General features: G+C 54.9%; 1 protein-coding gene across 2 annotated transcripts; it reads right to left on the reverse strand.

Annotated features, from left to right (window-relative positions):
* Positions 1 to 1,235: 1,235 nt before the first annotated feature.
* Positions 1,236 to 11,046, reverse strand: SCN2B (sodium voltage-gated channel beta subunit 2). Of its 2 annotated transcripts, none has more exons than XM_036919897.2 (4): positions 10,117 to 11,046; positions 2,845 to 3,081; positions 2,313 to 2,523; positions 1,236 to 1,685 (listed from the first exon to the last, which is right to left on the reverse strand). In XM_036919897.2, the coding sequence occupies exons 1-4, from the start codon at positions 10,174 to 10,176 to the stop codon at positions 1,486 to 1,488; spliced, it is 708 nt and encodes a 235-aa protein (XP_036775792.1). In that variant the 5' UTR covers positions 10,177 to 11,046; the 3' UTR covers positions 1,236 to 1,485. The 2 variants fall into 2 exon arrangements, with proteins under 2 accessions (XP_036775792.1, XP_036775794.1); XM_036919899.2 differs by having other exon boundaries at positions 1,237 to 1,685; positions 2,845 to 3,011; positions 10,117 to 10,994.
* Positions 11,047 to 15,934: the final 4,888 nt, after the last annotated feature.

The following is a 15,934-nucleotide window of genomic DNA, read 5'->3' on the forward strand; positions in this document are numbered from 1 at the left end:
CTGACACCCTGAGCCCGGGCAAGGCCTGTGCTCCTGGCAAGGCTGGGAGGCGCTGAGGAGGGTCCCATGGGAGGCAGGGGGCACTAGCAGCAGCTCTGCCCTCTGACCCCCATCAACCCGTCCCTGCCCCAGCCACAGTGTGGAGGGGCTGGGCTCCTCCACGCTCTGCACATCCGTCCCCAGAGGCCCTCCCACTGGGAAAGCTATGGCTCTGTTGACCCAAACTGGACACTCAGGAGCCAGAGGAAGTGGTAGGACCCTCGGTTTCTGTCAGTGAACCTCAGTTTCCCTGTCCCCAGGATGCCCTGGCTAGTTGATCTCTGAGGTCTTCCCAAGTGGTGTTCTCCACGTCAGCATTTACTCTTCTCTCTCTCTCTCTCTCTCTCTCTCTCTCTCTCTCTCTCTCTCTCTCTCTCTCTCTCTCTCTCTCTCTCTTTCTCTCTCAGCTTAAATAAGTCCCTCTTAATGTGAGTAAAATGGCAGTGAGATTGGCTCTCCACAAAGGCTGCTTGTTTCCATACAGCGGGAGTTGTTGGCAAGGGAGGACGTAACACGGCTCCAGACGTGGCCCGGCGGCTGGGGCCTCAGCAGCCCCCAGGCTCCCCTCACGCTCCACAGGGCATCCCAGGCCAGAGCCAGAGGCCACCCCACGGAGGGTGACCTGGAAGGCTGGAATAGAGCTGCAAAGGGAAGCCCCTGCCCACCCTGCAGGGCCTCCTGCCCTGCCCTCTCTGCCCTGACTGCCCCCCACCCACCGCCAGCACTCACCCTGCAGGAAGGCGGGTGCAGAGCGCTCCGTTGCCCTGCGGAGCCCCCACCGTTCAGCCCCTCAGCTGAAGTTCATCCAGTTAGTGAGTATGGTGAAAAATGACCACTACTGGACCCAGCGCACCCGTGGCCCAGCCAGCGGCTGTTCAGTACTAGTCTCGCCAAAAATCCCACGGGACTGGGGCCAACCGGGAGCCATGAGGCTTCTATTGCAGCAGCTCGGCTGGAGAAGGGGGTGAGCTGAGCAGCTCCCGGCGCCAGGCTGTCCCCGCTGGCCTCCAGCCCCGGCTTCCTCAATACTCAGGAAACGCAGTCCTCCTTCAACAACGCTCCCAACCCAGGCCACCGGGAGCCGTCACGGGAAGGCCGGTGTCCTCCGAAGCCACACCAGACAGTCCCCGCACTAGGCAGCCAGACAGCTGCCTCCTCCACTGCCCCCCCACACCCCCTGCCTCTCAGGGCTGGCAGCTCCGAGCCCCCTGTCCCCCCCCCAGGGCCCACACACCCCAGACGCCGTGGCAGGTCCCTTAAAGGAGAGGTGGGTCGCTCTTGGTGCGGGGTGGGGGATACGAAGTGAGGGGCTCGGAGGGGCCCAGACGGGCCCTGGGATCCTGGTTCAAGGGAAGCATACCAACAGAGGGCGGGCAGGGATACACTGTGCAGGGCGGAGGGCGGGAGGCGGACAGGACGCGGGCCGGGGCTGCAGGGCCGCCGCGGTTACTTGGTACCGTCCTCCACGTTGCCCTCGCCGTCCGTCTTGCCCTCCTCCTCCGTCTTCAGGTCGTCTGTGCTCAGCTTCTGCTCCTTTTTCCTCCTCACGCACTTCACGACCATCAGCACCAAGATGACCACAGCCAGGAAGCCCCCCACGGAGGCGCCCACGATCACAGCCACCGTGGAATCCCGCTCAGGCGGCTCTGCAGAAGCGAAGGCCACAGGGCTGAGTGGGGGTGGGGGGGAGCCTCCTCCACTGGCACCTGCCCCCCAGGATGCACGGGGGGCCTGACTTCACGCTCCTCCGTGGAAAGGACTTTAGTCAAAGCCAAAACTCAGCCCAGCCATTAATAGCTAAGTGTCCCCTCCCCAAACCCCGGGGCACCTGGAGCCCCGGTGGGGGGCAGCGCCGTGCAGTATTAAGAGCGCCGGACTCTGAGATCGCACAGACTCCAATCTGAGTTCTGACTGTACTATATGCAAGTTGGGTGACTTCAGGTAACTTTTTTAAGCCTCAGTTTCCTCCTCTGTACAATGGGGATAATAATAGCTCCTCCCACGCAGGATTTTATGAGGATGAGACAGGATAATGCATATATCCTGGGACATAGTAAGCGCTCAATAAATGAAGCTGCTGTTATGATTCTTAAGATTGTAATCATGACCGACGTCATCACGAGGACTCAGACAGGTTCCCAGGCCTCCGAGGCCCGGAAGGAGGAAAACCGCCGACGCCTCCCTCCGCTTCGAAGGGCGCGGCCCGAGCAGCCCTGGGCCGGGCCTGCCGACTGGCGGGCGGCAACGGTGCGGGGCCCGCAGCAGCGCCTCACCTTCCAGGAGGACCTGCAGTTGGATCCTGCCGTGGCCGCGGTGGCGGTCGGGCGGGTTCATGACGTAGCAGTTGTAGGTGCCCTCATCCTCCAGCTGCACGTTTCTCAGCGTCACGGACACATCGTACTTGCTGGGGTTCCCCGAGAACTCCACGCGGTCTCGGAACTGCTCCAGCTTCAGGTTAATGATCTTCATGCGGAACTGGAGGAACTGGGGGCGGGGCGAGGGGCAGGGCGGGGCCGGATGAGCAAGGACCCGCCAGGGGAGCGGGGTGCCCCTCCTCCCGGGCAGCCTCAGGGCTGGGAGAGAGGCAGTTACCTGGGATCTCCGCCTCCCTCCCAGGGCCACCCAGGTACGACACCACACCTCCTGCCAAAGCCCTGCGGAGCAGACAGCCCACAGGGTGCTCCGGGGCCCGGGTATTCTGGGGTCCTGGTCCAGCGCAGGAGCAGGTGGAGGGAAATGTGCGCTCAGCATGGGACCTCCTGCTCCTGCCCCACCCCCACGCCCCATCTCCGCCGCAGGACTCACCATCTCCTCGGAGCAGTTACTGCACCCCTGGTAGGTCCAGTTCAGGGAGAACTGTTTGTGGTTCACTGTGTAGCAGGAGTTGAAGGTGCAGGGCAGGCGGGCATCAGAGCCGTTGAGGACATTGAGGGTGGCAGGTACTGTGACTTCCATGCTCCGCCCTGGTGGCACTGTGGACAAAGCCACAAGCTGGTGAGGACTGTGTGTGACAGAGCTGGAGAGGGGGCCAGCCTTCTGCACCTGGCAAGGAGCAGAGCAGGAGTTATGGCAGCAGGCTGGGTCCCTCAAGGCTGAGACCGAGGGGACAGCGTGGGGTGGGCAAGGCTCAGAAGAGGCACCTGACGTGGCCCTCAAGCAGCTCAACGTTGAGGTGGCAACAGACCAAACTGGCTGTTAAGCCAGGGATGGACAAATGGCCCCAAGCCTTTTCCAGGGCCATTGCTGTGCAGCCCTCCACCTGGCTGTCCTGTCCCAGTCCTGCCATTGCCTCCTGTTAGCTGAGAACCCTGGACAAGGGGCTTCACTGTGCTGGCCTCAGTTTACCCCTTCCTCCCCACCACTTCCATCCACCTCCGCCGAGCCAACGCTCTCCCAGCTAAAGCCACAGTGTCCCACGTGGGGGGACAGCCGGAGATTCAGAAGGCCTTGCGCTCTTGGCGCCTGAGCCGGAGTAAAGCGGTGTGTCCGGCCCAGCCCGGCCCCTTGCCCTCCCCGGACTTCCAGCAGGCAGGAAAGAGGACAGAGGAACAGTGAACGGGAAGAGGTGCCCCAGAAGACTTGGCACAATTCCAAGGGACCAGCTGACGGGTCTACAAGGACAGAAGTCCCTTTTGGAGAAGTCAGGCATGCAAACACCACAGCCAGGAGCCGATCAAGCTGAAGGGGTGGCAGGGTGGGAGGAGCAGGTTTCTGTGGAATCCCGTAAGGAGCTCCAGCCTTGGTCCAGGAGACCTGGGTGCGGGAGCTGAGAAAGGCCCACTCAGACATCCTAAGCAGGGCAGAGTCCAGAGCGAGGTGAGGGGGCCAACGTCCTTCCAACTGAAACGGCTGTGCCCCTCACAGGGCAGAGAGCCTCAGGTACAAAATATAAGGGGCACCCACTCTCGGGGTCATGCCATACCTCTTTAAGCTGCACCCTAGGCCCTCATTTGCCTCACCCTAGTCCTGGCCTTCATTCTAAGGTTCTAGGCCAATATTGTCAAAACCTCATCCCAAAAGATTAATTTCCTTTGTAGAGGATAAACAGCAATGTTCAGCATCAATAATTTTTCCACTTATTTACCAAATACTTACAAATTGCCTACTACACTCCAGGACTCAGTCTAGACCCTGGGGGTTACTGCTGTAAACAGAGTCGCTGCAACATGTAACTTGTATTCCAGGCAGGCGACAGACATTAACAAGGAAAAACACTAATGTCACTTCAGGTAGTGATACAGGGCAAGGACTATAAGGAACACAGCCAGGTGAAGGGGGTGTCAGGGAAAACACTCTGAGCGGGGGACATGCAGGCAGCTCCTGAGTGAAGCAGGGGAGGTGGTCATTGGAAGTTCTGAAGGAATCGAGTTCCATGGCAGTGGAATATCAAGAGTGAAGCCCCAGGGGCTGGAATAGGCTTCATGGGTCTGCGGCACAGGAGCAGAGCCGTCAAGGGGACAGACCCTGAAACCCGAGGTCTACGAGTTAGGCAGCAACCAGGTGGTCAGGGGCCTCACTGGCCAGAACAAGGCGTTAGGACTTTATTCTCCCAAGAGAGGTAGGAAGCCACTGGGGGCTGGCGGCAGGGGGCATCTAGAGAGCTGCCCCGGGGAGAGCTGTGGCTGCTGGTACGGAGAGGTCACAGGGACGTGGGCTCCATCCCAGCTCTGCCCCAAGTGGCTGGGGGAATGTGGGCCAGCCTCCTCACCTGCTAAGCCTCACCCCTGTGCTCTGCAAAACTCAGCAGAAGACACCCACCCTCCAGGGTTGGCATGATGATTAAATAGGATAAAATATAGAAAGCACAGCACAGTCTGCCTAGCATAAGTGCTCCTGGATAGCTCTTATCCAAAATTCTCCTCCAGTTCTGCCCCCAGCAGAAAGGGCCTCTGGAGCCATCTGCCCGCACAGCACAGCCCCTTGGACCTCCCCCAGGCCCAATAGGGGTGCAGCAGGGCGGGAGGATGCCCTGCAGGGCTTTGCCATTTCAAACCATTGCCTTGTACAAAGTTGCAGGGCCCCACCCCAGAAGCGGCCATACTGCACCGGGAAGCAGATAGCAAAGTCTGCTCAGCCCATCCCTGAGGGTGTGTGGCCAGGGCCAGTATGGAGAACTCAAGAACAGAAGATGCTCTGACCTGCTTGTCCTGGAGGCCAGGCTGAGCCCTAGATAGAGGGTTCCGCATGTGCCCCCACCCAAGGGCCTAGGCTCCCGGTGTGCGCTGAAGTGCCCGTCCCGGGAGGATGAACTGGGGCGGGTGAGAACAAGGCCCGGCTCCAAGCTCTCCACTTTCATGCCATTACGGAAGCACGGCGCCAGCACCAAGCAAGGAGGAGGTGTGCAGAAAATGCCATCGCCGCCCCCGCTCTGCAGAGGCAGGGAAATCTGCAGGGAAGGAGCCTGGCAGGGCCTTGTCCTGAGCTCACCTCGTGTCCCAGGAAGGCCCTGCCTCCGCAGCCCCCTTCCTTGGAAGGGTTTGCTACCTGCCAGGATCCCCCCAGCCAAAAGGAGCCTCCAGGTGACGCCAGGAAGTAGCAGACCTGGCTGACCCACCCCCGCTCTGTCCTGCCCCGGCCCAAGACATCACTCCCATTAGAACTGGAACCCCACAGGGCAGCTCCCTCCACGCTTAAGGAGCCAGCACTCCCTGTGTGGGAGGGCAGAGCAGAGGGGAGCCAGGGGCCTTTTCTGGCTGGCAGGAGGGGGCAGAGGGAGGGGCGCACTGCAGGGGCCTCCCCTGCAGGCCTGCAGCGCCGCCCCTGCCGCCGGCACCAGGAGGAACCCGCGTGCCCTCTGGTGGTCAGAGAGGCCAAACATGAAGTCCCAGCTGCAGGGAGGCCCAGAGGTCGCGGATCCCAGGAAGCCAGGGCGGGAACCTCAGCTCTAGACCCCATGCCTTACCAATGAGGAAAGCGAGGCCCTGAGAGAGACACTCAGAGGCCAGAGACAGGCTACAAAGCTGGGCCAGTACCATGGTTTCTGACCCCTGGTCCCGGTGCCCCCCTCAGCCTGCATCTTCTCAGGATCACAGACCCAAGGCAAAGGCCAGAGGCCTGTCACCAATCCAGGCCTTCATGAAAGACAGGAAGCCATCGCGCCACAAGGTCAGAACTGTGCACAAAGTCCTGGTCTCTCGACGAAATCTCCTGCTTCAGGAAGGTAGCGGATCCATGGCGAGGACCACTGAATGATCTCCCTAACAACAACAGAGTGCTCACTGTGTGCCAGGCGCTGTTCAAGCAGCCTGCAGACATCACCTTTATACTCAGCAACACTCTTAGCACCCCCACTTTCCAGATGAAGAAACCGAGCACAAGGAAGTTAAGTGAGTAACTCAAGTTCACAGCTAGCAGGTGACAAAGCTAGATTTGAACCCCGGCTTCCAGGCTCTAGACAGAGAGCTGAGGGTTGGTGAGGAGGTGATGACCATTCCAAGGAGTGTCAGGGACCGGGCCTCCAGTCCGCAGGGCAGGACCAGCCCCAGGCAGGCTGGCCAGAGTGTAATGGGCCTATTTAAAGGGCCCTCCGTACAAGGGGAGCCACAGTCTTCCTGGCTGTCCCATTTGGGACCAGGCCAGGGACCTGGTACTCCTGATTTCTAAGCCACAGAAAGGAAGTAATGATCAGCGGGGCTGCAATAAGGACGTGCCTCTGATCTTAGCTCCAAAGCACCACAGTGCCCAGGTGTCCCCACTTTCTCCAGGCCCCATGTCGTACCCTCTCCTAACTCGCCCATCCTGCAGACATCACAAAATCGGCTCGTCTCCTGGAGAGACTGGAAGTTCATTGCTCTCACTCCTCTTTGCTACCCCAGAGCAACCTGTGAGGCAGGTTTATTTTCCCTGTGGTTAAAGAGAGAGAGACACTGTGTCTAAGCAGGGAAATTGTCTCCCAACCTTCTGGAGTACACTCTCCCCTTGGGCAGCTCCTGCCTCGCAGGTGGAGGTGACACTCAGCCCCTGTCTCCTGAACTGCCTCACCCTGTGGACCCTCTCCCACCCTAGGGACTCCACTCCCAGCCTAGTCCACTCCCGTGCAGCCAGGAGAGCAACGTGTCCTCTCACCGTCGCTCCCCCTGAAACCTCCACTGGCTCCCTGTTACTTCGGGATTCCTGGCACGGCTTCCAAGCCCTTTGCCATCTGGGACCAGCCTACACCCTGGCCCCTTCTGCCAGCTCCCAGCCCTCCAGGCTTCCTCCACTCCGGGGACCCCAGAGTTCTACTCTTCCAGACACCACCGCCTCCTTTTACCCCTCCGTGCCTTTGCACAGGTTTTTGCTTCAGGCTGGGGAGCTCCTTCGCCCTTCTGCCCCTGGGGCCTTCCTCCATACCCTGCAGGTCCCTGTGACTAAGGCAGGTCCCGCTGCCTCCACGACAGCTCCCCAGTGCCTGGGCCCTCTCCCCAGCCCTGGTCCTATCGCCTCCACACATCTCGGAGGCGGAATGGCATAGTGGCCGAGGCCAGGGTTCTAGAGCCCTGGTCTGATCTTAGGCAAGATAGTTAACCTTGCAATACTTCTATTTCCCCATCTGTAAAATGGGGGACAATAATAGAACCTACCTCCGCGGGCTGTTGGTAGGATGAAAAGACTAAACTAATGTGCAAAGTTCACAGCAGTGCCTAGCACACAGTCAGCCCTCAACAAAGGATAGCTGCTGTTACTGTTATCACAACATATACGATAATGTGTTGTTATTATTTGATGCACCTGCATTCTGAATCCCTCGGGAAGCCTTGAGGAAATGACTCTCACTCATATTGGTATCCCTGGACCCAGAACAGTGTGTGACACACAGCGGGCACCCCATAAAAGTCTGTAGAAAGAAGGGAAGGCATTTTCCTCTCTGTGTCTGAGTCCCTGCCCCCAGGAGCAGACATGTGCAGGGGCTTGAGTGAGGACGAGGCTGTACTTTCCAGGCCCCTGCTAACTGACCCACACTTTGGTAACCAGACTTGTGATCACAGAGTTAATAGTCTCAAGAAATCTCTAGGGAAGCCCAGTCTGGGTTGTTTCTAACCAAAAGCTAGTCTCGCATGCTGCTGCCATGTGCACAGAAGGCTGCTCAGCGTGGCCCCTTCCCTTTGCCAGCTCTGGAGTCCTCACAAACCCAGCCCCTGATCCAGTCCCCGCCCTCATCACCTGCGGCATCCTTCCGTCTGGGGACAGATGCCGTCCTGCAGAAGTCCCGCTGTCCACCTGAGCGCTCTGCCTTGGAGTTCCGAGGTGTGACTTCTCACAGCACCCACCAGACTCAAGTTGCAGGCCCCGTTCCTGCATCCTCCCCCCAGGCTTGCAGAAAGGCTTTAGTTTCCTCCTCCACCACCTCACCAACCCCCTCCCTGACCTCTTTACCCCAGATCCATGTGCCCCTCCGCCACGGAGCCCCTTTCCTTCCTTCATTTGGATCAGACTCTCACAAGGCTGCCTCCCCCCTGAAGGAAGCTCTCCCCAACTCCCCCAAAGAGTTCTCCATCCCTGGCTCCTGACACACAGGTGTTCCACCCGACTCCCTCTCTTTTACCTGCCCTTGAGATTCCTGGACCAATTATTGTTAATACAGCAGTACCACTTCTTGAACATTGGGGGCAGTAGAAGTCAACGGTTAAGAAGGTGCTGCAGTCAGACAAGCAGGGGTTCAGCTCATCTTAAACTGGCCGCGACCTTCTTAGGCAAGTTACTTAACTTCTCTGTGCCTGTTTCCCCTCCTGCAACCTGAGAGTAATAGCCGTATCTACTTCCTATGATGACCGAATACCATGAACACTAAACAAGAGATGTAGCCTCTGGGCACGTGAAAAGCATTCATAAAAGGTTAGTGTTACTGAGCACCTGTTACGTGCCAGACTCAAAAAAACAACCTGGCGGTTGTAGGCATTCCTCAGTTTACCTGTGAAAGAACTGGGGCTCAGAGGGGTCAAGTAACTTGCCGGCGGTCGTGAAGAAAATGACAAGGTAGCTTTAAACCAGATCTGATTCCAAGGCTCATGCTCTTTGTACTGCCCGAGCTTCCAAACATTTCTGCTCTGTCGTTAATATGTCCAGTAACTGAGCAAAGCTAATAGGCCTCCCACAGGCTGCCGGGGACTCTGCACAGCCTCTGTTTAGCACTCCTGCCAATATCCAGCACAGCTCGCTAGAGGAAGAGAGAAATTGTGATGGGGAATATCCCCACTGACAGCCCTTGGACTTGACCAACTGCTACACCGGCAGTGAGAAAATTTAGGAGCATGAATGAAAATACCTATAAAGCAGGCTTGCAAACACCACTCCAGCCCAGCTACATACCAGTAAGTGGACAAGTATGACATTTACATTCGGATCATGTGTCAGCAGTCCGCCAGGCTGGGCCAGGCAGGTCTGAGACAGGGTGTCAAAGGGGCACAGCCACCCCGAGCCCACGGGCTCCTTTCTGATCTCTTGATCCCTTCGCCTGAGCCCTCCTCCCGTCCCTCCGGCCCAAGCCAGAGGCCTTCTCGGTCAGTGCTCGCCTCAGCCGCTCTCTTCCCAGCCCAGAGCTCACTCCTCAAGCCCGCTTCCCACGTACTTCTCAACACATTTCCCCAAATCAGGGGTACAGATCTCCAGGAAGCCGGGCCCAGACTTGACTTTCTGCCCCAACTCCCCCACACGCTCTTTCCTCATATCCTGAATCCACCGGATTCCAAAGATCAAGGTTCACAAACGAAACCCCTTACGGGCACACAAGGTCCCAGAACCCCACGAGTGCAGCAGCTGAAAGAAAAATCCATGAAGAGCCTCTGCGGGCCAACCTACCCCTCTGCCCCCACCCTCCCATAGGTCCATCTCAGGGATACCCAAAGAAAAATCACCTCCATTGCCAACTGTCACCCCCGACAACACGGAGACCCCGATTCAGCATTTCTGGGACCAAGTCATCCCGGCACTGTGCAGTCCCCAGTAATGTCTTCCCCAGTCTCCGGCACCTCCCTTCCCAAGGACACCAAAGGGAAGCTCAAACAACGATGTCTTCTTTCCTGCCCCCTGCCCCCATCCTCTTCCAGCTGTGGCTAACACTGAACCCTCAAGAGCATGCAGATGTGCAATCTAACTTACCCAAAGAGAAAAAGAGACTGAGCCCCGTGAGACTGAAGGCAGGGCGAGGTAGCCAGGCATCTCTGTGCATTTTCAGAGACTGTGATGTTAGTCGGGTGGGATATGGGAGAGCGTGAATTGGGGGGCCGAGGGCTACACGGGTGGAATGGTTGAATGCTAAAAAAAAAATGCACAAATGTACTTCAAAGACACATACAACATTACTGAAGCTTTATTTCCATCTCTCTAATATGGCCGGCTTGTCTGTGGCTGCTAAAAAGAGAGAGGGAGTGTGTGAAGGAGAGAGAGAAAAAGGGGGATGGAGTAAATTTTGTGGTTGGTGGATTTCAAAAAGCAGGTGGGAGGGCATAAAAGAGTCTTTCTGAAAAGAGCAAAGTTCCCAGAAATTGTCACCCTCTAAAACAAGAACTAAAGCAAATCCGGCCTGTTTTCTTTGATGATTGTTGGGTTTTGAAAGCTGTTAGAAGAACCCATTCATTTCAAAGCTGATGTAAGGAGGGAATTCTTTTTGTCCTTTAAGAACACCCCATAAAGGAGTTGCTTGTTTTTGTGTTATTTGGAAAGGGAAGTGAGTTGGGGGGACTTTTAGGAAGTAAGGACTTCCTCCTTTTTCTAGCATTTCCACTGAAAACAGAACATTTGAAACAGGCTGGTGTAAACGCATCTAAGAGATCTTACAATCGGATGTTATATGGACCTTTGGGGAATCCTGATTCACTCAAATCAACAGCAAAAAGACATTCTTGAGACAACTGGGAAAACATAAACATGGACTGAGTATTAGATTATATTAGCGAACGATTCTTCATTTTGCTGAGTGTGACAAAAACATGGTGGTCATATGCTTTAACATATTTATTTGTTATACACACTTGAGTGTTTCTAGGGGAAATGGTGACTGGAATTTGCTTTAAAATATTCCAGGAAAAGAAAAGAGAGGTGGTGGAGGTGAGTGACATGGAGTGGACAATGCTGATCGCTGAAACTGTGCCAAGAGTTCATCATATGGCTCTCTCTTCTATTGTGTATGTTTGAACATTTTTCCTTTGAAAACAGAAGGAAAAATGGGCTAGGATCACAAACAGGAGAACTTAGGTGGATTGCCAAGGTGGCCCTAAACAGAGAAGGTCTCCTTCCTCTTCTGGGAAGACATTTAAGTAGAATCCAGGTTCTTGGGCAGCCAAATCACATGCACACGGGATGGGCCATCAGTGCACCAAAGAGGGAGCAACTCATCACTGTGAGCTTGAGCTCTGTGCCAAGTACCTTATGCATGACATCTCGGCTTGACTGTAACCCTGGGATAGGTGATTTCTTCTTCTTCTTTTTAATTGCAAATAAGGGAAGTGAAGCTGGGAGCTCAACCCACCCAAGTTTACATAAGGTAGCTAAGGGCAGAGTCAGAGCGGGGATTCAGACTGAGGTCCGGGTAAAGCACTGGGTGTTGCGAGGATTCCTCATTGCCCATCTCCCAGGGGAGGAGACAGGAGACCTCCCATCAGGTTATTTAGAGACACAGGGAAGAGAAAACTGGTGTAGACGAGCAAGAGGAGTGTGCTGTGAAAGGAGCTGAGGGGCGGGGTGTGGAGGAATGAAACAGGACACCACAGTGCTTGGCTCAAAGCAGACACACTCAACAGGCAGGTGACGCAGAGCTGCACTGGGCAGGCCTGAACGGATGAACGCATGTGGAGAGGGAATGGGGGAAAGCAGACGTCTGTGAAGGCAGCAGGACCTAGCCCGGCACTGAAGCTGTTCAAGGCCAGGGAGGACTGAAGCGGGCCAGGTTCTGGGGACAGTACCTTAAGGCAGAGGGGAGGAGAGGAGACCTCCATTGCTCTCCACCCCTCAGAGGTGGTCATCAGGATGGGATCTTGCACAGACCCTGTCCCCCAAGTGCCCCTGTCACTAGACCAGAGAGAGTCTGGCTCGTCCACAGAACACACAGTCCAGGGGAGGGAAAACCAGGGGAGAGGAGGGCAGCCTAGGGAAGAAAAAGTACCCTCCCTCCCAGGTCTGCTCCAGCTAGTGGCCCGGCTGCCAGGTGTGTCCTGAGGAGTAGATGGGCTGAGCCCAGCCGGCCCAGCGCTGCTCCAGGCCCCAGCCGGATCCCATTCTGCAGCTCTGCCTCCCAGGCTGCCGCAGACACAGGTCAGCCCGAGAGTTTTGGTTTGACGTAGCCGGCCTCCTCTTTTTCCTTGATGCAGCTGAGTGCCTGCGAGGCGGGTGAAGCTGCTTACCTTGCTCACTTGGTCACACGCTGGGCCCAGAAGCTTCTATTTTGGAACTTTGGCTAAGAAAAACTGGGTACATGACCTCTAACAGAATAGCCTTTGTCAAACTCAACCATCAAGGACCAAGGGTCAGAAGGTACCCCATTAGGGGCGAGGTATCCCGGCAGGAGGAGAGCCACCCCAGAAACTCCCCACAGCTCACATGGGCCTCCTGACGCCCATTTGCTCCGAAAGAGCACGCCTTCCCTAGGGGCCAGTAAAATCCTGGGAGGCAGACACTCCGAGAGGTAATTTCCAGAATGAAGACACCAATATCAAAAATGTCTACTTTGGGGAGTAAAATCCTATTTTTGGCATTTATATGCCATGCCATTTAGCTCTGAAGATGTTATTAGACAACATTCAATTACCTACTCTGCTGGGAGAAGCAGGATCACAAATGATCCAAAGGAAAGTAGTTTCTCTTTGCTGCTGGGAGGCCTCGCTGAGGCTACTGAGAGCCTCCCTAGATTGCCTGAGAGCCTCACCACTCAAAGTGTGGTCCCCGGACCAGTATCATCAGCATCACCTGGGAGCTCCTTAGAAATGCAGAGTCCCAGGCCCCACCTCAGCCCCAAGGAATCAGAATCTGCATTCTTAACAGGAGCTCTGGATGATGCTTGAGCACATTAAAGTTTGAGAAGTATTGTCTTCAAATCCTATGAAAAGGTTTGCCTCCTAGGAGCAAGGGACAATAGGAAGCCAGGTTTGGGTGGCTGGAGAGAAGGGGCTGCTAAGCAAGAACAAGTTTAGGATTCAACGCTGGCCTCCGGTGATCTGCACCTGGCCACCAGCTCGGGAATAACATGGTAGGAATTCATTTCACTCACCTCTCCTCTGCCCCACGCCCTTCTCAAGCCACTCCATACCAGGTGAGGCTTCTCTTAGCCTGCAGAGGCCTTCACATCTTGGTGCCTTTGCCTTTGAAGTTTCTTCCTCTAGGAATGCCTGTCCTCTCTCTTCTGCTTGGGAAACTTGTAGTCTTTTCAGATATCTTTTCTGAAGTCACCCATTCCTCATCTTCTACGTATCTATTCTCATCATGCTCCTGACACTACGTTCACTCATTGTTTATCAATTCCCTCGTTCAACAAATTCAAGTATCTACTTAATGTCCCATATACGCCAGACAGTAGGCTAGAAACTAGAGACTCAGAAATGAATGAGATACGGCTCACCCTTTGAGAACTCACATTCTAGAAAGAGAAACATGTATAGAAAACCCATCCATACCTGATATTGCTTGTGTCCCATGTTATTAGGAGTTGGGGAGTATTTTCACTTTTTGTTTACACATCTTACCTCCCCAAACTAGACTTTAACTCTTTAAGAGTAGGGATTGTGTCTTATTCTTCCGAGTTAGTGCTGGGCCTCTAGCGGCCCCTGAACAGATGGGAACGAACATATCTGTTTTACATCTGGGAAAGGGCGGAAGCTCCATCAGCCTGATCTTACTCAGCAACAGAACCAGGACTGGGAGCCAGGTCGGTACCCCACTCCCTAGGAAGTCCGTTCAACAAGGAATTGCCCCACATGGGGTCAGATGCAAACAAGCTCACAGAAAAGACCTAAAGCAAGATCTCTAAGAACTCAAGATCTCCGGGAGGACATACAGCCTCACAGCCACGAAACAATTAGAGGTCATCAGAAGACAAAACCTGGCAAGTGTAGGGACATCTAGGAAGATGTGAGAACTAGGAGATCACCCAGGCAGGACTCAAGAAGGGCTGTGAAGAAATGTTGATTTGGGCAGGCAGGAAGGGAAAAGGAACTCCAGACGGGGGAACACAGAGGGCAAAGCCTCAGAGCAGCAAAGACAAAGTTATAAGGAGCAGGGGGTTCCGGTCATGAAAAAAATGGGGAATGTGGGTGGGTAGATAAGATGGCACCCAAACTCAGAAGGCCAGGACGTGCAGTTCAGACAGGTAATACTGCCATCATCATCTGTGAAGTAAGAAAGGTCTTAGCTTTCTGAGAAAACTCCAAGTTCCCTTATTTTTATGCAGATACGTTTCGAGAGTTGGGTTTACGGAAGTGGTGATAGATTGCCTGACATCCCTTGAGGAAGACAGACCACATCAGCAGACCAGCTGGCCAGCACAGAGGGTCTGCATTCCTGGGAAACTTTGTTTAAGATGACAACTGGTCTGTGTTGGGATAAAACTTGCAACCTAAGGTTCTTTGACTCTAAATAACTCAGCTATTTCAGTGGCGGCATGACACACACACGCATACACACACCCAGCTCGTGTTTTAGCAAGTAAATTGCCAGTGTAGACAGGTAAGCATAAGGACTAGCCAAGAGGAGACAAAGAGTGGTGTGGGAAAGAGAAGCAAAACACTAACGGGCTGGAGGAAGGCTGCTGCCTTATGAAAGGGGCATAAACTCTGCAGGTCCCCATGGACAGGCAGAACGCTTTGCAATTATTCCCATAGTCAAATTCTGACACTGCTAGATTCTCCATTATTCATGGCTGGTCCCCCACCCCCACCCCACCCTTAGGCTGCTTTCTGTTGGCAAAAGCCTGTATGCTTCTGGAAACCTTTGAATATGGGAGCATCTGGTGTTCTAGGGACTTGAAATACTGCAAATTCAAGTAACAAAACTGCTTGCTGGAGGACAGACCACAAGGAGATCCAGCTTGTTGTGTCTCCAGCAGCCCTCGGAGTGCTGCCAAACCCTTCCCTGAGCTCAGCCTCCTCTTTCTTTGGACAGGAAGAGGGGCTTCAGTGTTTGGGGCAGAAGGGCTTCGGCCCACAGAAATACAAATCAACAAAAGATGGGGACTGAATCACTAGAAGGCAGATCCAATTGGGAAAAACATATCGGAAGGGGATGGAGGGCTCAGATCGGGCACTAGTCCCTCAATGGCCTCCTCTAGTCCCCACAAAAAATCCTGTGAGTCTCCATTTGATACAGCGGGGGAAGCAGCCTCAAAGAACTGAAGTAAACTTTGGCAACATTGAAGAGGCAGAGCCAGGATTTAAGCCAGGCCTGTGTGACTTTGAAGCTCATCCCCTGGGCCACTTCTTCATGTTCCCGGATTGAATGGACAACAACCACCCTTGGGAGAAGGGTACAAGCGAGCAGGCAGACATTTGCCATGGTCCTCTGCAGGGCTGTTTTGGTTTTAGACAAAATTAGCATTTGTCAGCTGCGGGCTTCCATGCCTGTGTGTAAGAGGAAGCTTTGTAGGAACGCAGGGTTAGAGGACAGAGGTGGGCTTCTCCTTCCTCCTCCTCAGTTCCAATGGCTGAACCCAGAATGGACGCCGCACTTTGAATGAACCGAATTCATGCTTCGGCAGGGCAGCCTCTGGAGGGGCTGCCCACACTTGCACAACCAAAACTCCCTCCGCAGGAGAGGGTGGGTAAGCAGCTCGGCCCAGCCTCCCACTCATCTCAATTACTTTCTTCCACCCAGAACGACAGATGTAAAATCACCATCCATCCATTTAACTCTGTGTCCTGATGGTTCTGATCCAATGCCGATAATATCTGAGGAAGTAGAAAAGGGCCCCTTAGCCCAGAAATGGAACCACTTC

Source organism: Manis pentadactyla, chromosome 13, assembly GCF_030020395.1.
Source record: "Manis pentadactyla isolate mManPen7 chromosome 13, mManPen7.hap1, whole genome shotgun sequence".
Taxonomy (NCBI): domain Eukaryota; kingdom Metazoa; phylum Chordata; class Mammalia; order Pholidota; family Manidae; genus Manis; species Manis pentadactyla.

Bases quoted from the DNA above. Each gene is read 5' to 3' on its own strand.
- SCN2B (XM_036919897.2), bottom strand. From the start codon at position 10,176: ATGCCTGGCTACCTCGCCCTGCCTTCAGTCTCACGGGGCTCAGTCTCT. The intron at 3,082-10,116 runs GTAAGTTAGATT...GCTCCTTGCCAG, and splicing joins CAGTCTCTTTTTCTCTTTGG to GTGCAGAAGGCTGGCCCCCT. The intron at 1,686-2,312 runs GTGAGGCGCTGC...TCGCTTCTGCAG, and splicing joins ACTGCAGGTCCTCCTGGAAG to AGCCGCCTGAGCGGGATTCC.